This window comes from Neoarius graeffei, chromosome 20 (assembly GCF_027579695.1).
Source record: "Neoarius graeffei isolate fNeoGra1 chromosome 20, fNeoGra1.pri, whole genome shotgun sequence".
Taxonomy (NCBI): Eukaryota; Metazoa; Chordata; class Actinopteri; order Siluriformes; family Ariidae; genus Neoarius; species Neoarius graeffei.
The window spans coordinates 61,321,373-61,343,169 of NC_083588.1; the positions used below are offsets into that span (position 1 = coordinate 61,321,373).

At 42.1% G+C, this 21,797-nt stretch overlaps 1 protein-coding gene across 4 annotated transcripts; it reads right to left on the minus strand.

Moving 5' to 3' along the window:
* Positions 1 to 686: 686 nt before the first annotated feature.
* Positions 687 to 21,785, minus strand: LOC132868872 (apoptosis regulator BAX-like). 4 transcript variants are annotated; one of them, XM_060902113.1, is made up of 7 exons: positions 21,663 to 21,785; positions 7,219 to 7,474; positions 7,092 to 7,122; positions 3,957 to 4,127; positions 2,583 to 2,718; positions 2,384 to 2,488; positions 687 to 2,082 (listed from the first exon to the last, which is right to left on the minus strand). In XM_060902113.1, exons 2-7 carry the CDS (start codon positions 7,238 to 7,240, stop codon positions 1,927 to 1,929), a joined length of 621 nt encoding a protein of 206 aa, XP_060758096.1. In that variant the 5' UTR covers positions 7,241 to 7,474; positions 21,663 to 21,785; the 3' UTR covers positions 687 to 1,926. The 4 variants fall into 4 exon arrangements, with proteins under 4 accessions (XP_060758096.1, XP_060758097.1, XP_060758095.1 ...); XM_060902114.1 differs by lacking the exons at positions 7,219 to 7,474; positions 21,663 to 21,785 and adding an exon at positions 7,523 to 7,678; XM_060902112.1 differs by lacking the exons at positions 7,092 to 7,122; positions 7,219 to 7,474; positions 21,663 to 21,785 and adding an exon at positions 14,822 to 14,896.
* Positions 21,786 to 21,797: the final 12 nt, after the last annotated feature.

Genomic DNA, 21,797 nt, shown 5'->3' on the forward strand with positions numbered 1-21,797 from the left:
TGAGAGAATTTTGAAAGAGAAAGGCGCGTTGAACACCCGAAAGGAATGTGTATGTATAATAATAATAATAATAATAATAATAATAATAATAATAATAATATTGGCTGGCTTTTTTCGTGGTATATCAGATATGTTCCATTCAGATACTTGTCTTCGACTCACTCAATATAATGCTAGCTGAATGGAATATATCTGATATACCACGAAAAAAAGCCAGCCAATATTATTTAAATATTAAATATTTTTCGATATTTCACTCAGATGATGTCAGTCCCAGTGTTTTCTCACTGACTAGATGCGCATTGTGAAAACGGCGAACCGGTTCAAAATTAAAATTCTTTTGATTAACTTGTGTATTTTTTTGTGGATGTGTCCATATAATATAAAGAACATTACACGGTGGTGTGAAGATATGAAGTTTATCTTCTCATGTTGAAAATATTTTCCCTCATTCACTTCACTCACTTGTGAATATGTTCACCATTCGAATATAAACTTCACATCTTCATGTAACCGTGTAACATCCTCTACGTGTTTCATTATATTATCATTTCTATGTTAAAGAGCTATAGCAGTGGGACATAGACAGTTAACAAGATAAGGTGACATGACAGTCGATATTGCATTTAAGTGGACTGTTTTATGAAAGTAAATCTTTTTATTGCAACTTCAAAGTACACCAGATTGACATGAAGCCGTAAAAAATGTCTGGTCTGGCAAATAGGCAAGTGTAAAGTGATCTGTAATGATTTGGATATCACATTCATGTCATTTAACATAACGGCAAAAGGTATGGGAGTGTCATGTTCTATAAACATTGTAAACATTGTTTCCATCAATGAAGAGTTATAACATCAACGAAACAGACTTCACGTTAAAGGAGAACTGATGGCAAATTTATTATCAAAATTCTATTTATCTCATTTTATTAAATATCAGAATGCATTTTTGATCGCTATTTTGTCGCTGCTATAGCGAGTTCTGAGTGTTTGAAATATGCTCTGTAATATATCAGTCCATATGTCAAAGCAATGGCCGTAAACGAGATTCGTTGAGACCTGTGCAAGACATCGTAGGACGGAAGTAAAATGTACAGTGGAAATCAAAGTGATCGACATCTGCCAACATTGTCAAAAGACGCGCGCGCCCTCTTTCGAATGCTGATGTAATCAAGCCGGAAGTTTTGTTTGTTTTGATAGCAATCAGGAAAGTTTGAAAAAAAAAAGTAGGCAGTAATCGTCATTTAAACTCGTTTTTGTGCAATATTTCGCTTGGAAAACAGTTTTCAAAATGGTGGCACTGACACCTGGTTGACACTTGACGTTTCGAAGTCTCGCACAAGTCTCATGAAGATCGCGCGGATAAGCGACGCCTGCCGTGGACCAAACGCACTAAATTCAACACGGCTAAAAACCGAACAGGCCGATAAGTATAATATTTAATTGCAATTAGTTGCCAATACAAGTCACGATATAAGGTTACTAAAACCGAAAACGTAATTGAATAACGCGTTAATTAAGAAATAACGCAAGTTTAAAAATGACTTCAGTTCCCCTTTAAAACTGTTAAAAATGTTATAATCACATTATCTGTTGTCACCCAAATGAGGATGGGTTCCCTTTTGAGTCTGGTTCCTCTCGAGGTTTCTTCCTCATGTCGTCTGAGAGAGTTTTTCCTCGCCACCATTGCCACAGGCTTGCTCATTGGGGATGAATTAGGGATAAAATTAGCTCATGTTTAAAGTCATTAAAATTCTATAAAGCTGCTTTGTGACAATGTCTATTGTTAAAAGCGCTATACAAATAAACTTGACTTGACTTAACATGTTAAAAGCTTCATTTGTAACAGTACAGCTTGTTTGTTCTTTTCCAGCCTGCCTCTGTGTGTGTCTCTCTCTCTGTCTCTCTGTCTCTCTCTCGCTTGCTCTCAGCTGCTTCTGTTGAGTTTCCAGGCAATGACGCTACCCAGCAGAACCCCACAGACGAAGGCCATGATGAGTGGAGCAGGCAGCCGGATGGCGCAGGAGGAGGAAGCAGAGTTATGCTCAATGGAGAACCGGGTCAGCGCTGAAATGCTGCTGATCTGTAGGAATAATAAAGCAGGGCACAGCAATGAGATTAGATTCCTATATCATGAATTTTTCCAGTTTTGTTTCCTTGTCGCCTCAGTTCTCAGGAGGATGTTCATTAAGACTGTTCTCTGTCCTGGCACCCAGGTGGTGGAAGGATCTTTCTCAGCCTGTTATGTAAATAATGGTTCGACTGATGTTGATTTAGCAGACTTATGTCCAACTGAATGTGACACTTGGATTATTTTAGTCGAAAAGTATCTTTACTCCATTTTTTTAGAGAATGTGTGAGTGCTGTTCTGCTTCTCTTCTTACCCATCCGCCCATGTTGCGAATCCAAGGCAATAGCTTCGTCCTGAAGAAATGCAAACATGAATCCAGTATTTCTGACAACACTGTGGGCGAGTCAGCCAGCACCATCTGCTCAAGAAGGAAAGAACAATGTGATCATGGTGCAAATACACACACTCAGAGAACTACAGCACTATACTTTAGGCTAGTGTATCTTCAGGACCTTTACAGCCAGCCTTCCTACTGTGTAGAACAGCACAGCGATTCTTCCCCAATTGATCTGACCATCGCTGAAGATGCCCTCCACAAGATTTGGAAAAATCTTCTTATCACCCAGATGTGCTAAACCATCGATCTGGCTGAGGAGTGAACAGACAGCAGAGAAAAAGAGAAAATGATGGGTGTAAACACTGACATTTTCAACCTGTATGTTATATGCAAGGAATAAAACACTTGGGGGCATGCAGTTACAGGAAAATAATCAACAATGGGTTGGTAGGATGATGCAGAGTTACAGAGTTACAATCTGCAAAGTTGATTACTTTCCTATAATAGTGTATCCCAATGTGTTTTATTAGCATTTAGTATAAATACGGAGGTGATGACAGAAAATCGTGCGCACTGATTGGTTGAGAAATTCGGACTATTTCTCGATAATCACTTCGAGTGACTCGGCAAAATGGCGGCCGATCACTTCATCACCAAATGCTGTTCCTAAAAGCACTAAAGATGCTATGAAGTTTGGTCTAAAACTATCCAAAGGAAAGGTGGAGTTGTGATTTATTTTATCTTCTTTGACTTTATCTTGGTTATTATTTACCGATACTCACTGAGCCTTTGGCAAGTAATTCTTAAATATAAGCAGATAAAGAAAATATATAGAGGATATTAGACAGTCGCACAAAGATATGAAGTTTATCTTCGAGTGGTGAAAATATTCACGAGTGAGCAAAGTGAACGAGTGAAAATATTTTCAGCACTAGGAGATAAATTTCATATCTTTGCGCCACTGTGTAATGTATTATATGGACACATCCACAAAATAATACAGACGTTAATCAAAAGGATTTGAATTTTGAACCGGTTCGGCACAGTGGTGTAGTGGTTAGCACTGTCGCCTCACAGCAAGAAGGTTCTGGGTTTGAGCCCAGTGGCCGACAGGGGCCTTTCTGTGTGGAGTTTACATGTTCTCCCCGTGTCCGCGTGGATTTCCTCCGGGTGCTCCGGTTTCCCCCACAGTCCAAAGACATGCAGGTTAGGTTAACTGGTGACTCTAAATTGAGCGTAGGTGTGAATGTGAGTGTGAATGGTTGTCTGTGTCTATGTGTCAGCCCTGCGATGACCTGGCGACTTGTCCAGGGTGTACCCCGCCTTTCGCCCGTAGTCAGCTGGGATAGGCTCCAGCTTGCCTGCGACCCTGTAGAACAGGATAAAGCAGCTACAGATAATGAGATGAGATGAGATAATATAATAAAAAAATGGTAAAAGTTGATAAAGTTGCTATAGTGCAGAAATAATCTACTTTGGATTTGAAGTAACTCTGCAATTAGTTTGATTACGTTCTGTAAATGATACTGACTGATTAAGAAACACTTACCAATTAAGGTTTCGATCCTGATCAATCCAGTCACCGATCACTCTTACTGACTGAGCCAGCTGATCCACAAGCTTCTGATCCTGCTCGTTGTTTAAAGGTTGAACCTCGAGGATGGATGGCAGAGAGATCTTTGGTTTTTTTATAACGTCCATCATTTGATCCCGAACCACTCTGAATGACCCAAAGAGACTGATATTGTATAAAAATGGTACAGTATTTTAAAAAAAAAGAAAGAAAGGATTATTTGGTTTGTGTCTATGGTAGCTGATTATGCTAGAATGGCTGAGCTGCATTACTGAAAGCTTTAGCACATTTTCTATGTTTAGTCATTTTCAGCTGTTTGGGAGTTTTGCCTTTAATGGAGTTTTGTAGGCGTGACTAAATATAAATCAGCTCTGCTGTGCACGTGTTTGGACATTCTTGTGTTTTCTCCCCCTCCCCCCCCCATCTGTCCCTCTGAGTTACATGTTGGTCCTGGGATTGAGATGCTGGCCTCTTCTGCCCCTCGGACCTGCTTGATCCATCCTGGTGCCCTGTGTCTGGTCGGAGTTTTATCGCACTGCTCCTGTGAAGGACGGCCCCATGAGGACAGTTGAGGGTTATACCTGGAGGACGCTCTGGACTCTTACAGTAATGCTTTTATGGCTGAGGACTACAGTTGACTTGCTAACTTTAGGACTGCGGTTGTCATGAACAGTTTTGCACTTAAGTTTCCATCAATGAAGAGTTTATAACATCAACGAAACTGTCTTCATGTTAAAACTGTTACTGTTATAGTCAGGCTGTCTGTTGTTGCCCAAATGAGGATGGGTTCCCTTTTGAGTCTGGTTCCTCTTGAGGTTTCTTCCTCATGTCATCTGAGGGAGTTTTTCCTTGCCACCGTTGCCACAGGCTTGCTCATTGGGGATAGATTAGGGACAAAATTAGCTCATGTTTTAAGTCGTTCAAATTCTGTAAAGCTGCTTTGCGACAATGTTTATTGTTAAAAGCGCTATACAAATAAACTTGACTTGACTTGACTTGACATTCACACCGTACTGGAATTTATCAACACGAGGCAGGCAGTCTAGTTTTCAGCTTTTTTTTAAAGGGTTTGACAATTGTGGTATACAGAGCCAGAAATCATATAATTTAGTCTTTTGGGTTTGAAACAAGTGCAACTTTTTTTTTTCCATGCTCATAACCTGTAACTTATGCATTATCATTGTAGTGTCACTGTAAAATTACAGCATAACTAGACATTAAACTTGTCTTGAGCTGATCTGAATGGAAAATTGAGTCAGTGTCAAAATAATATGTTTTTTTATTTATTAGGAGCAAGAGTTAAAAGTTTACTTTCATGTCTGGTTTGTGAAATCGGTTTACAGTGGTGCTTGAAAGTTTGTGAACCCTTTAGAATTTTCTATATTTCTGCATAAATATGACCGAAAACATCATCGGATTTTCACACAAGTCCTAAAAGTAGATAAAGAGAACCCAGTTAAACAAATGAGACAAAAATATTATACTTGGTCATTTATTTATTGAGGAAAATGATCCAATATTACATATCTGTGAGTGGCAAAAGTATGTGAACCTTTGCGTTCAGTATCTGGTGTGACCCCCTTGTGCAGCAATAAATTCAACTAAACATTTGTGGTAACTGTTGATCAGTCCTGCACACCGGCTTGGAGGAATTTTAACCCATTCCTCCGTACAGAACAGCTTCAACTCTGGGATGTTGGTGGGTTTCCTCACATGAACTGCTCGCTTCAGGTCCTTCCACAACATTTCCATTGGATTAAGGTCAGGACTTTGACTTGGCCATTCCAAAACATTAACTTTATTCTTCTTTAACCATTCTTTGGTAGAACGACTTGTATGCTTAGGGTTGCTGTCTTGCTGCATGACTCACCTTCTCTTGAGATTTAGTTCATGGACAAATGTCCTGATATTTTCCTTTAGAATTTGCTGGTATAATTCAGAATTCATTGTTCCAACAATGATGGCAAACCATCCTGGCCCAGATGCAGCAAAACAGGCCCAAACCATGATACTACCACCACCATGTTTCACAGAAGGGATAAGGTTCTTATGTTGGAATGCAGTGCTTTCCTTTCTCCAAACATAACGCTTCTCATTGAAACCAAAAAGTTCTATTTTGATCTCATTTGTCCACAAAACATTTTCCAGTAGCCTTCTGGCTTGTCCACATGATCTTTAGCAAACTGCAGATGAGCAGCAATGTTCTTTTTGGAGAGCAGTGGCTTTCTCCTTGCAACCCTGCCATGCACACCATTGTTGTTCAGTGTTCTCCTGATGGTGGACTCATGAACATTGGCTAATGTTAATGTGAGAGAGGTCTTCAGTTGCTTAGAAGTTACCTTGGGGTCCTTTGTGACCTCGCCGACTATTACACACCTTGCTCATGGAGTGATCTTTGTTGGTCGACCACTCCTGGGGAGGGTAACAATGGTCTTGAATTTCCGCCATTTGTACACAATCTGTATGACTGTGGATTGGTGGAGTCCAAACTCTTTAGAGATGGTTTTGTAACCTTTTCCAGCCTGATGAGCATCAGCAACACTTTTTCTGAGGTCCTCAGAAATCTCCTTTGTTTGTGTCATGATACACTTCCACAAACATGTGTTGTGAAGATCAGACTTTGATAGATCCCTGTTCTTTAAATAAAACAGGGTGCCCACTCACACCTGATTGTCATCCCATTGATTGAAAACGCCTGACTCTAATTTCACCTTCAAATTAACTGCTAATCCTAGAGGTTCACATACTTTTGCCACTCACAGATACGTAATATTGGATCATTTTCCGCAGTAAATAAATGACCAAGTATAATATTTTTGTCTCATTTGTTTAACTGGGTTCTCTTTATCTACTTTTAGGACTTGTGTGACAATATGATGATGTTTTAGTTCATATTTATGCAGAAATATAGGAAATTCTAAAGGGTTCACAAACTTTCAAGCACCACTGTAAATTGTAAATTTCACGTTAACTTCTGTCAATAAATATACAGAATTATACCGTACATATTCATGAAGAGCTCCTGGATTTAGACTGTCAGACCTCTACTACTGACTGAAAGAGGAACGTGAACATGAACTGGAACATATTTAACACTGGAAATAAACTCACATCTTTAAGAGTGCTTCTCCAATTTGGTCATCTGTAGGTGGAGGAAATGAGAAAAGTTCATCCTTTGGCCATTTAGACGTTGCCACGGATTTTAAAGAGGAAAAAAATTCAAAATAATGAGACTTACCTGGTGTTCCTTCATTAGACATAGTCAAAGTTATCTTGCTTTTTGACCTTTCTCTGATCAAGTGTAAAAATGGACCAAAAAAATGTTCACAAAGATTACTTCTACTGAGTGATCTAGTCTCGAGTCTAAACCATCCAAACAAACTCAATGAATCAGGCTCGTATACTGGAAATACGAGTGCATTCCACGCCTTTGGTCTGAAAGGTTACACCCCCTGGTTGCACGTCACATCACTCGTCACTGCCTTGCTCAGAACCTATAATTATAAAAAAAAACAACAATAATTCTTGGAAAACTGGTTTACCTGTGGAGTTTATCTGGTGGCGGCACGGTGGTGTAGTGGTTAGCGCTGTCGCCTCACAGCAAGAAGGTCTGGGTTCGAGCCCCGTAGCCGGCGAGGGCCTTTCTGTGTGGAGTTTGCATGTTCTCCCCGTGTCCGCGTGGGTTTCCTCCGGGTGCTCCGGTTTCCCCCACAGTCCAAAGACATGCAGGTTAGGTTAACTGGTGACTCTAAATTGACCGTAGGTGTGAATGTGAGTGTGAATGGTTGTCTGTGTCTATGTGTCAGCCCTGTGATGACCTGGTGACTTGTCCAGGGTGTATCCCGCCTTTCGCCCGTAGTCAGCTGGGATAGGCTCCAGCTCGCCTGCGACCCTGTAGAACAGGATAAAGCGGCTAGAGATAATGAGATAAGATGAGTTTATCTGCTTAATCAGCTCCTCAATTCGACTGTCAAGTCAAGTCACTTTTATTCATCGAGTTTGTAATGGCAATTTACACCATATAGGCATTTATCAGCATGAGGAAGAAGAAAATCAGGGTTACTGAAACTTGGGAAAATGGTACAAGAACTCTGTGCTACTTTCTGCTTTATTCACACTATGTACTGGTCAGCACTGTACTGACGACCATTTTTAGCTCATCCAGCTGCAGACCAGGCCAGATGAGCTTATGCGTTCACACATCATCCATCGTCTGTCGTCGTCTGCCCACAATTTATAAAAATTGCTACTCCTCCAACAGGATTGATTGGATTTCGATCAAACTCACATACGATGTTCCCCAGGTGGGTGTGCATAAAAGTTGTCAAGATGGTGGCGCCACCTGTCATATTTACGATTTTATGGGCGTCTGAAATTTTTTGGTGACTCGTCACGTCAAACGCTACTTTTCGTAAACTGCCGGGACATTTTCACTGAAACTCACCCAGAAGACTCTAAAGACATTCCAACAAGAATTGTTCACCAAGTGGCGCCACCTACCATGGATGAGGCTACAGAGGGGTCACGTACAATTTCACAAAACTCGCTACTCTTTCTACAGGAGTGATCAGATTTTGATCAAACTCATATGGAATGTTCCCCAGGTTGGTGTGCATAAAAGTTGCCAAGACGGTGGCGCCACCTGTCATATTTAACATTTTATGGGCGTTTGAAAATTTTGGGTGACTTGTCTCATTAAACACTACTGTTTGTAAACTGCTAGGATGTTTTCACTGAAACTCACACAGAAGACCCGAAAGACCTAATTCAACAAGAATTGTTCACCAGGTGGTGCCACCTGCCATGGATGCGGCTACACAGGGGTCATATACAATTTTACAAAAAAAAAATCGCTACTCTTCCCACAGGACTGATTGGATTTCAAACTCACACACAATAACAGTGGCCAGTAGGAGCTACAGCCTCATTGAGGCTATTTTTATTTAACTTTGACTCTTGTTAACATCATTCCAAGAGAGTTATCTCTTTATTATTGTTGGAAAAGATTTACTAGGTCAGCCTCAATGTCATGATCCATATTTGGGCCTTACTATGCTATTGCCAGTGGTACCTAAGCATAGGGGTCTCCAACACTGATGGATGGCCAGTGGCTATCTATGGGCAATTTAGAGTAGCCAGTTAAAATAAGTGCATGTCTTCGGACTGTGGGGGAAACCAGAGCACCCAGAGAAAATGCAGACTCCACATATAAAGGCTCCCGTTGGCCACTGGGCTCAAACCCAGAACCTTCTTGCTGTGAGGTGACCGTGCTAACGACTACACCACCATGCTGCCCTGGTGGTGTTTTTTCTCCAAATACTGGCCCATAATTGTCTGAAAATATGTAGACATAATCTATATTTCTACAACTTGAGTGTCTACTACTTAGGATCAAACAAAGGGAATGGGAAATGAAGACCAAACTATATGAGTATTGTGAGGGTTGAAAGGCACTCTATAGTGATGCTGACCCAGCCAAGAATGAAGAAGAAGAAGAATAACAGTTGCCTGGTGTTCCTTCATAGGACGTAGTAAAAGTCATCTTGCTTTTTGACCTTTCTCTGATCAAGTGTAGAAATGAGTAAAAGCTGGCGTCTCTAATCCATACAGACTACTGAAGGAGAGAAAAGTCATGTGGTTTGCCATATAGACCAAAGTAATCATCTGGGAACTTTCATTCTGTGGTGTGGTTCCTGGCCATTTTTGGTGGGAAACAAACCTTTGAATTTGAATGATGGCTAATGGAAGCCACTGGTGTGTGACAAGGAAATATATTACAACTTTAAAAATGGTAAGTATATAAAGACTGAATACAGTGATCAGTCTGACAGGATGGCATTGTTCAACACCATTAAACTTAACTACTTGTTTTATACGTTATTAGGATGCAGTGCTGCTGCACAGCAACCTATGGGCTCCCCTAAGGGAGCCCATAGGTTGCAGTGCAAAGCACTGCAACTATTGTTCTTCTACGTGTTTCTTCTTCTTCTTCTTCTTCCTCCTACGCAAATTTTGATTTCGAATAACTCAATAACCATACGTCGCACACAGACAAATAATATATCAAAATGTGCGGCTCGATCGGACTCGCTATGCTATTACTTTTCTCTACAGAATACGATTTTTTCGCAACGTAGTCGCAAAAAAATCGTCGAAAAAACCCCCATTCATTTCTATGGAATTAATTGAAAAAAAAGCACTTTTTCAACGTTTTTCAAACGTCCGCTGCTCTGGCATGCTTTAACCTAGAGACGTGATTCAAACTCTAAAATGTAGGAAAACTTCTCCTCTGTGGATCTGGCATCCAACTTTTCTGCTAGGTTCTACATTTTCGGATCAGTCCCGGCTCAAACACCATGTGGGTTCTGGGAGAAAATCCGGCTTTTGAATGGGTGTCTATTGCGTTACACACCAGTGAAGGTCGTTAACTTAGAGTGGAGAGAGGTTGAAAATAAAGCTCAAACTTTCTCGCTTAAACTCTGTTTTCAGCCACAAATTTCACTCTACAGACATGATTTTCACAAAAGTAGTAGTAAAACTTGTCCTGATTCACACAATGTGTCTACCTCAACGATAGGATTTGCAGTTTTTGAATGACAAGCGTCAAACTGAGGACAGGGCAGCTGACAGGCCTCATTGACACCCATTATAAACGTGAGAGAAAAGTCAGTCATTTTTAAATCGCTCTAGTGTCGTTATTTTTAAGACTACAGACAAAAAAAATACATCATTTTATTCAGGAGACCCTTCTAGCGCTCACTGTGAAAGAATTTTGTGAATAGCTGCTTCCGTTGTCGAGTTATTTGTCATTGTTCGAGGCCTGGTCCTTCGTAAAATACACCAGAAAACTCCAGACCTTGTGTGTCTTAGCTCATTGACACCCATTATAAACGTGAGAGAAAAGTCAGTCATTTTTAAATCGCTCTAGTGTCGTTATTTTTAAGACTACAGACAAAAAAAAATATCATTTTATTCAGGAGACCCTTCTAGCGCTCACTGTGAAAGAATTTTGTGAATAGCTGCTTCCGTTGTCGAGTTATTTGTCATTGTTCGAGGCCTGGTCCTTCGTAAAATACACCAGAAAACTCCAGACCTTGTGTGTCTTAGCTCATTGACACCCATTATAAAAGTGACAGAAAAGTCTCTCATTTTTAACACTACAGACAAAAAATTACATCAGTCTATTCAGGAGACCCTTCTAGCGCTCACTGTGAAAGAATTTTGTGAATTTCTTTTTTTTGTGAAAAAAAAAACAGCCTCGGTCGGCATGACACTTCACCTTAGCCGCCCACTTTATTAGGAACACTTCTGTTCGTACATACAAACTACAAACACTCTTCTTAGGCCCAATCCCAATTCTAATTTCTACCCCTTCCCCTCCCCCTTCCCCTTGGCCCTTCCCCTTGAAACTGAGCTACAAGGGATAGGGCTTGAAATTCAACCCTTACGTATTGGGATAGCCCTTCAACGATCGCATACGTCATCGCGTACCTCCGTCAGCGTTTACGTTAGCAAAACGCGACCAAATGCGTCATTGGCTGCGACCAGCCGCTACAGTCAGAGCCAGAGGCAGAACCAGAAATCTCTGCTGGCAGGGTGTGATTTGTTAACTAACACCACTGAATGGGATATCTTTGGCGCTTCGTGCACCACATCCGACAGAATGAGGTGTCAGAACACTCATGTAAACAATAAAAGCGAGAATAACAGAACAAAATGTACGCAGTCAAGCAACCGAAAACAATACTCACTCCCAAAGCTTTTTAGCAGCAGCTTGGATTTCAGAAATCGCTGCTCATTCTCAGCTCGAAAGCGAATCAAGCGGCGTGTTTCCTCTGGATAACAACTTAAAACACGTAAATAATGGAGAAAATACATTTATGACAATCTTTCGCCGCGGGAACCGCCATCTTTCTGAAATCCGCATGAAATCTCGCTGAAATCCGCATGGCATTGTGGGAAATCACTCAAACCCCTTCGTTCGGAGTCAGCTCCAGGAAAATCTCCGTTTGGAGGGGTACAGAAGCCCTACCCCTTCCCCTACCCCTCCGCGTTAACTGGGATTGGGATACCCCTACCCCTTCACGTGAACACGCAAAATGGAGGGGAAGGGCCAAGGGGTTGGTCCAAGGGGTGAAATGGGATTCGGCCTTAGAGTTTAGAGTTGATTTTATTTTTAAAAGGGACAGTGCACAAATTAAACATTATCCTTGTGGTAAGGACAGATGTCTGTCCCAGGTTATAGCAGTACATGCTAATTTCCGCCTGTAGTCACTTTGTTTATACTCTTGAATAGCTCTTCTTCATGACGGCTGCTGTCTCAAGCACACACATAATCATTGCATTGAAACATCATTGCAGGTCACACATTCACGGCCAGCGAACATGCATGACCGAATTGCTTCGCACACTGCATCCTCTCACAATTTCCCCAGGGGAATTGTCCGGTCTAGTATCTTTTTCTTCTTCTTTCGGCTGGTCACCACAGCAGGTCATCCAAACATAGGTTTTACACTGAATGTCCTTCCTGACACAACCCTCCCTCTCAAAGCTATCCAGGCTTGGGACTAACACTAAGTTTGCACTGACTTGTACAACCCCAGTGGCTGGGTATTTTTAATCCACATGCCTTTGAACTGCAGGAGGAAACCAGAGCACCTGGAAGAAACTGACGCAGACACGGGGAGAACATGCAAACTCCGCACAGAAAGTGGAGGTTAAAGCACTGTTACATTTCACAGCAAAAAAAGAACAAGCTTCCATCCATCCATTATCTGTAGCCGCTTATCCTGTTCTACAGGGTCACAGGCAAGCTGGAGCCTATCCCAGCTGACTACGGGCGAAAGGTGGGGTACACCCTGGACAAGTCGCCAGGTCATCACAGGGCTGACACATAGACACAGACAACCATTCACACTCACATTCACAACTACGGTCAATTTAGAGTCACCAGTTAACCTAACCTGCATGTCTTTGGGGGAAACTGGAGCAACCAGAGGAAACCCACACAGAGAGAACATGCAAAGTCCACACAGAAAGGCTCCTGTCAGCCACTGGGCTCAAACCCACAACCTTCTTGCTGTGAGGCAACAGTGCTAACCACTACACCACCATGCTGCCCAGAACAAGCTTCCTAAATGTATATTGTATTTTGCGTTGGGTTTTCTCAGTGCAGTTACACAACCTGCCCCTGAGATGTCATCAAAACGTAACAATTGACTGCCAGCTTTGTTGGAGGGGGTTACAGTGGTGCTTGAAAGTTTGTGAACCCTTTAGAATTTTCTCTATTTCTGCATAAATATGACCTAAAGCATCATCAGATTTTCACATAAGAACTAAAAGTAGATAAAGAGAACCCAGTTAAACAAATGAGACAAAAATATTATACTTGGTCATTTATTTATTGAGGAAAATGATCCAATATTACATATCTGTGAGTGGCAAAAGTATGTGAACCTTTGCTTTCAGTATCTGGTGTGACTCCCTTGTGCAGCAATAACTGCAACTAAACGTTTGCGGTAACTGTTGATCAGTCCTGCACACCGGCTTGGAGGAATTTTAGCCCGTTCCTCCGTACAGAACAGCTTCAACCCTGGGATGTTGGTGGGTTTCCTCACATGAACTGCTCGCTTCAGGTCCTTCCACAACATTTCGATTGGATTAAAGTCAGGACTTTAAACAAGTCGTTCTACCAAAGAATGGTTAAAGAAGAATAAAGTTAATGTTTTGGAATGGCCAAGTCAAAGTCCTGACCTTAATCCAATCGAAATGTTGTGGAAGGACCTGAAGTGAGCAGTTCATGTGAGGAAACCCACCAACATCCTAGAGTTGAAGCTGTTCTGTACGGAGGAACGGGCTAAAATTCCTCCAAGCCAGTGTGCAGGACTGATCAACAGTTACCGGAAATGTTTAGTTGTAGTTATTGCTGCACAAGGGGGTCATACCAGATACTGAAAGCAAAGGTTCACATACTTTTGCCACTCACATATATGTAATATTGGATCATTTTCCTTAATAAATAAATGACCACGTATAATTTTTTTTGTCTCATTTGTTTAACTGGGTTCTCTTTATCTACTTTTAGGACTTGTGTGAAAATCTGATGATGTTTTTTGTCATATTTATGCAGAAATATAGAAAATTCTAAAGGGTTCACAAACTTTCAAGCACCACTGTATGTTTTCACCTATGTTTGTTTGTCTTTTCCTAATGTAACTCAAAAAGTAGTGAATGGATTTTGATGGAATTTGGAGGAAAGGTGAAACATGGGCCAAGGAACAATTGATTAGATTTTGAAGTAAATCTGGATATCTATGCGGATCCAGGATTTTTTTGTCTGTTCCCAATGTAACTTCAAAAGTAGTGAACAGATTGTGACAAAATTTGGTGTACAGCTTTAGTATTATCTTAAGTTCAAGTGATTTGATTTTGATGTTGATGATATGTGGCTTGGCGGAGGTATGAACTCCACTGAGTGCCCTTCTAGTTTTTATTATTTTGAAACTAGGTGTCTGTTCCAGAAAGCTTTAAGGACATAGATATCACATAATAACTAGATACGACACAAGCTGTTTACTTCCAGCACGATTAGACGCCATATTGGTTCGCTGATTCTTGTTATAGTTATCCCATTTTGTATATTGTATTTTCGACTATTTTGATGAAAATAGGTGTCTTAATACTGAAATAATGCTTAACGATAATGAAAACATCTGACAAAGAGGGTTTCTGATCACTCTGATACCCCTTGTCAACCAACAAGGAACAAGTTCCGTTCTGATTCGTGCACCAAATTATGAACCATTCAGAGCATTTCAACCAAAAATAAACTGGTTCAGAACCTGAAAAGTTGGTTCCCGGTTGGAACCAAAATATTGCTGGTTTTTCCAGAATGAGTCATGATGACATCGGTGGGTATGTCTTTAGTTTGTAGAGGAAGCAGAGTCCAGCAATGGGAATAATGGACCGAAAACAAATATCTACAATAACAGAACAAAAGCTTGCAGATAATCAATGTGCTTCACCATCTTGCTGCTACTGTTTACTCCTGTTGTGCAACACCCTCCATTCATGACACATCCTTGATTGCAACAGTTCCACCCAAAACTGGTGAAAACGTGGGCCAGTTCACTCACGGGCATCAAGGTTCAAAGAATTCTGAATAGAACCGGTTCAAGAACCTGTTCCCTGTTGGCCAAAATGGGATATGAGCATGTCAAACAGGCTTGTCAATGTTCAGCAAGCTTGTTTTTCATATGTTCATAGCCAACATGAAAGAAATCAGTGTTTGTACAACTAAATTAACCTGGATTTCATAGCAGATCACCTGTGAGCTGGCCTAGTGGTTAGTACGATATATCTGCCTCTCTATTGGTACATTGTGAGTTCTACTCTTGGTTGGGTCATACCAAAGACCATCATAAAAATGGTACCTACTGCTGCCTGGCAAGGCATGCTGCAATACAGATGTGAGTGGGGAGTCAAACTCTTGTGGTTAACAAAGGACTAGCCCCCCACCCCACTGTAACCTTAGCTGTATAGGCAAGAGGCTAAGGGCTACAGAGATCGGTGCTGCCAAGTGCACCTTAACGGCCTGGGTAGTACTGGGATGGGAGATTGCCTGAGAAGACCAGGGCATGGTGTGGGAAGGACTTTAGACTTATGGCAGATCAGACTATTATGCAAGTTCTTAATGTTGACTTTTATCCATCCTTTATCTGTATCGCTTGTCCATCAGGGTCACAGGGGAACCTGGAGCAAATCCCAGCTGACTTCAGACAAGAGACAGGGTACACCCTGGGCAGGTTACCAATCTATCACAGGGCTAACAACTATTCACACACAACTATTGGCAATTTTAAAGAAGCCAGTTGACCAAATCCACGTCTCTGGGAGGAAACTGGAGCACCCAGAGGAAACTCACACAGGTGGGGGAGAAGACGCAAATTCCACGCAGAAAGGCCCCAATTCAACCATGAGGTTTGAACGCAGAACCTTTTTGAAAGGTTCCACCAAAAAAATTTCCAAGAGAAGCTGCTCTTCTCTGAGTGGGAATACCATTCTCAGAGGGCTAGAGAAGTCCACAATTGTCTCCAGGCCGGGGTGTCCAAGGATGACCAGACTTTTGGCCCACCAGCAAGCTTTACTAGGCAGCATGGTGGTGCAGTGGTTAGCGCTGGCACCTCACAGCAAGAAGGTTCTGGGTTGGAGCCCTTTCTGTGTGGAGTTTGCATGTTCTCCCTGTATCTACACTACCGTTCAAAAGTTTGGGGTCACCCAGACAATTTTGTGTTTTCCGTGAAAAGTCACACTTTTATTTACCACCATAAGTTGTAAAATGAATAGAAAATATAGTCAAGACATCTGTCTGGCCATTTTGAGCATTTAGTCGACACCACAAATGTGATGCTCCAGAAACTCAATCTGCTCAAAGGAAGGTCAGTTTTATAGCTTCTCTAAAGAGCTCAACTGTTTTCAGCTGTGCTAACATGATTGTACAAGGGTTTTCTAATCATCCATTAGCCTTCTGAGGCAATGAGCAAACACATTGTACCATTAGAACACTGGAGTGAGAGTTGCTGGAAATGGGCCTCTATACACCTATGGAGATATTGCACCAAAAACCAGACATTTGCAGCTAGAATAGTCATTTACCACATTAGCAATGTATAGAGTGGATTTCTGATTAGTTTAAAATGATCTTCATTGAAAAGAACAGTGCTTTTCTTTCAAAAATAAGGACATTTCAAAGTGACCCCAAACTTTTGAACGGTAGTTGCCTCCGGGTGCTCCGGTTTCCCCCACAGTCCAAATACATGCGGTTAGGTTAACTGGCTACTCCAAGGTGCCCTTCTCTGTGAATGTGTGAATAGTTGAAAGGAGAAAATCTCTATAATAATCCAGTAGAAGGCAACAGGAAACCACAACTGTAATTCTTACCTAGAAACTTTGCTGGCTGGAAGAAAAGCTGTCAGAGCAGTGATATGCCCGAGAGAGATAAAGAGAGTGAGCAAGCTTTACTGGTAAGCCAAGATAACATGAACCACGCCTTCAGGCTGTGGTTCCTCTATACCGCAAGAAATACAGCATGCATTGCAACAAGAAGCTGTTTGGTGTGAACTTGATATTGTCATACAAAGTACAATAAAAATACTGTTCCTGTTGCGAACGAAGGGAGCACAACAAGGTCATGAGTGAGCAGTGAATTAGTATACCGTGTGGCATTGTGCTGTCAACATCAGGGCCTGTGTTTGACACATTTTTGTCATAACATGCATATGCTCATGTCTGATTTTACTGCAGACCATGATGACATGACTTTATATGACAGGCATTTAGCAGACGCTCTTATCCAGACTGATGTACAACATACTCAGAGCACCCTGGGGAGCAGTTGGGGGATAGGTGTCTTGCTCAGGGGCACTTCAGCCATTCCTGCTGCTCCAGGGAATCAAACTGGTGACTTTTTGGTCCCAAAGCTGCTTCTCTAACCTTTAGGCCATGGCTTCCCTAAGAGACCAGAGAGCAAACGTCAAATACTGTGTCAAACTCCGGGACTCAGCAACGGAGACCCTGGAAATGCTTCAGCAAGCCTATGAAGCAAAGAGCTGGGCAAAGCATTTTTTGAGTGGCATTTGTGCATCAAGAGGGGCAGAACATCATCCTCCAGTGACTGCCTGCCCCTCATCAAAAATGAATGCCACTCAAAACCCCTCACCCGGATCATTGCTTCATTGTCATAGGCTTGCTGAAACATTTCAAAGGCCTCCAGTGCCAAACACAAATGCTTGTACATTGCAACTTGCAGCCCAACTACATTTAACTTTATTCACCTATTATCCCTTTCTACTTGCTACATCCTGTTGCTCAGCTCCAGCCAAGAGTAACTAGCTACATCCAATATGCATACGAAAGCTCTGTATACTGCCATTAAGGCACTAAAAAAGGATCATCAAGAAAAGCTAACCTATGGCCCTTTTCCACTACCCTTTTTCAGCTCACTTCAGCCCGACACGGCTCGCGTTTCGACTACCAAAAACCAGCACGACTCAGCTCGCTTCAGCCCTGCTTAGCCCCTAAAACTCGCACCGTTTTGGAGTGGGGCTGAAGCGAGCCAAGCCGTGCCGAGTGAGGTTGGGGGCGTGAGCAGACACTCCTGTGCACTGATTGGTGAGGAGGAGTGTCCTCACATGCCCACACACGCCCCGCGAGCGCGCTGGGATCTGTAAACACCGCAAACCCGGAAGAAGAAGAATTACGAATTACGAGAATTTCTGAAGCCTTATGCGCCTCGCCTCATCTATACGCTCTTGCCAGTATCTGTTGGCGTTGTCGGTGACAACAAGCCACAGCACCAAGACCAGCAACACTAACGACTCCATGTCCTCCATGTTTATTGTTTACTATTCGGGTCGTGAGACTACCGCTGAAAAGACCACTAGGATACTGTACATGGCTCTTCCTGTCACCGTTGCAACCTCTGAGCGCTCATTCGTATGCCCTTCAAATAATGTGCGCAGTATAGGCTATTGATGTTTTATTATGAGCCATGTACAGTATCCTAATGTTTTTTGTTTCTGAGTTACATGTTCGTTTGAAGGACTTCGTTTTTGTAGCCTAGTACAGTGACATACAGAGCATCGTGGACGAGTTCGCGGAGCGCAAGGCTCGTCGTATGCCCTTCAAATAATGCGCGCAGTAGGCTATTGATGTTTTATTATGAGCCATGTACAGTATGTCGCCTAATGTTTTTTTGTTTGAGTTACATGTTCGTTTGAAGGACTTAATGTACAAAATAACATAGTTGCACCCCGTAGTGTTGAAATTGGTAAACACAGTGCATTCAGTGAGGTTTGCACCGCCCTCCTTTTATTTCTGACTCTTCCTGTCACCGTTGCAACCTCTGAGCGCTCATTCGTATGCCCTTCAAATAATGTGCGCAGTATAGGCTATTGATGTTTTATTATGAGCCATGTACAGTATCCTAATGTTTTTTGTGTCTGAGTTACATGTTCGTTTGAAGGACTTCGTTTTTGTAGCCTAAAATGATGTTTTGATAAGCTTTAATAAAGGGCCCGGTCATTTGCCCCGCCCCCGGCCCGGCTCTGACTTGTTCCGCCACTGTCACTGATGTCACTGTTTGCGCTGCTTAACGACATCACGTGACGTCCACCCACTTTCGCTAACTCCACCCAATGTGTCCACCCACTTCCAGCCAGCACGGTTCAGCGCGGTTGTAGTCAAAATGCAACTCCAACAGCCCCGCTCAGCTCGACTCAGCTCGACTCAGCACGGCACGGCTCAGCCGCGTTTGTAGTGGAAAAGCGGCACTAGATTGCTAGATCTTGGTGGTGATGATGGGACACTTAAATGTCATTCACATCCTTTTTCAACAGCAAGTGGCTCAGAGGGTTGTTGAATTCACAATTCTGATTGGTCAGAAGGTGTTGATTAATTAGCTCATCCGACCAACAGGCAATGAGTTTATGCCATCACGTGTTGTCCATTGTCCATCCGGTGTCATCCACATTTCACAAAAATCGCTTCTTCTCTCTCAATCCTTCACTGATTTTTATTCTTTTTGGCAGGAAGGTAGGTCTGCCTGGGGTGCATATTGAGGTATTTCACTCACGTGACCAAGTCATGTGATGCTGCCATTTTGGACGTCACGGCTCGAATCAGTTTGAATGCGAGGAAGGCGACAAACGAAAAACATAAAAGAAAAAGGAGCGAGATGCAGAAAACACCTTCACTATCCAGCGACGTAGGGCATTTACAGGGCGAGCAGAGGGAGAGGTATTTGCAAAAATTGAGGTTAGCAGGCTTAGAGAACGACGTTTACCTGCTTCCACCAGGATTGTTCACTGATGTACGGAAGTACACGAAGCCCTCGTCTTTACCTGACTTCGGCCCACATGATCTGTATACCTATGTCGTTAAAAACCCATCGCCATACACAGGTATTGATCTGAAAGCGTATACGAGTTTGGATACCTACAAATATTTTGTGTCAGGCTGGGTAACATGCCTACATCAGCAGGTCGTCCCTGGAGCCGGTGGTCGCCATCTGATTACAGCTAAGGTTTGTTCACATTTTCATTTACTTTCGGTCCTCAGGATAAACAAAATGTTATGTCATTGAAATAACTTCTTAGTCTGTTGAGACATGGCCCGTTATAAGTTTGCTGTTACCAGGCAATGACCAAGAACTGTATTATTAGGGTCGGTGTAGTTGTAGCAGTGTACTAGCAGCTAGCTGTTAGCACTAGCTAATGTCAACAACATCATAGCTGGTATGTTATTGTAGTAATGTTTACGTTCAGTTCAGTTCAGTTACGTTCAAGTTTTTCCTTTACTGGATTTACTAGTTTACTGAGCCTGGCTAGCGCGCGTGCCGGCCGGGAGCCTGGCGAGCGCACTCGCTGGCCGGGAGCCTGACTAGCTCGCGCGCTAGCTCAGTAAACTAGTAAATCCAGTAAAGGAAAAACTTGAGACTGAAAGGTTTTAACAGTCATCCAAATGACTGAACGTAAACATTGCTACAGTAACATACCAGCTACTGCTGTTGACATTAGCTAGCTTGCCGTCCAAAATGGCGGACACCGGGGCGTCACGTGACCCTGTGACGTCAGGTGAAATACCTCAATAGATAGCCTCTACCCAAATTTGCATAATTGCAATTAATAATGAAGATATGGAGTAATTAATCAATCCCTAACAAACAGTTTCCACACATCACTTCTTCTCCCTCAGTTCTTCACCGATTTTGATTCTTTCTGGTATGAAGGTAGGGGTACCTAGGGTGCATATAATGTCTACCCAGATTTGCTTCATTACAATTATTAAACGAAGTTATGGACTAATTAAGCCTGAATGAGCAGTTCAACAAAAATCACTTCTTCTCGGTCAATTCCTCACCGTTTTGGATTCTTTCTGGTAAATAGGTCGGTATTCCTAGGGTGGATGTAGTTTCTACGTATATATAGCTTGCAACATTTATTGCGCAAGGTGGCCCACTTTAGATCGTTCCTTCTGGATGAGACAGGGCCGCGGTGAGCTACCCCATCTTTGACGGTCTTGTTTCATTTAGTATAAATATGGAGGTGATTATAGAAAATCGCACATGCTGAGTGGTCGAGAAATTTGGACTATTTCTCGATAATCACCTCGAGCAACTCGGCGGCTGATCACTTAGTCACCATAAGTGAGGAAGCAATAGAAATGATGAAAGAAAACACTGATCCTATGTGACTCAGTGTAGAGGAGTGACAAGTCTGTGCCACGCCTTCATGACATTTGCATGCTGTTTGCAATAAATTATTTTTTTTAAATAATCACATGTATTTATGCTAAAATAATTATCCTACCCAGGCTCAGTGAAGATCAGCCAATAATTGTTAAATAACAGCAACATAAACCAATTAGAAACATGTAATCATTAACGTGGTGAAACTTTGTGTAAGATGTTTATCTCAAACGTATGAAAGGAGTCTCCTGTTTCAACAGTTTGTTTTTTCCTGTAACATGACAAGCTGCATTTTTTTTTTACTTCAAGAGAGAAGGGGGGAAAAAAGAGAGAGAGAGAGGCACTGATTATTTTCCTCTGACAGCACACACCCACAAAGGACTCCAACTCGAACATAATACACATACAGTAGTTTTAAGTTTCAGTCTGTAATGAACCTTTTGGCCTGAAATGGTTTTCCTCGTCCAGTTTCTCTTCCATTATTCCTCGATATAAGTGCAAGGCCGAGATCAGAGGTGAGAACCTTTCTATGATAATGGGACCGTTTGGTGTTGTGGGTTCTTCAGGTTCCT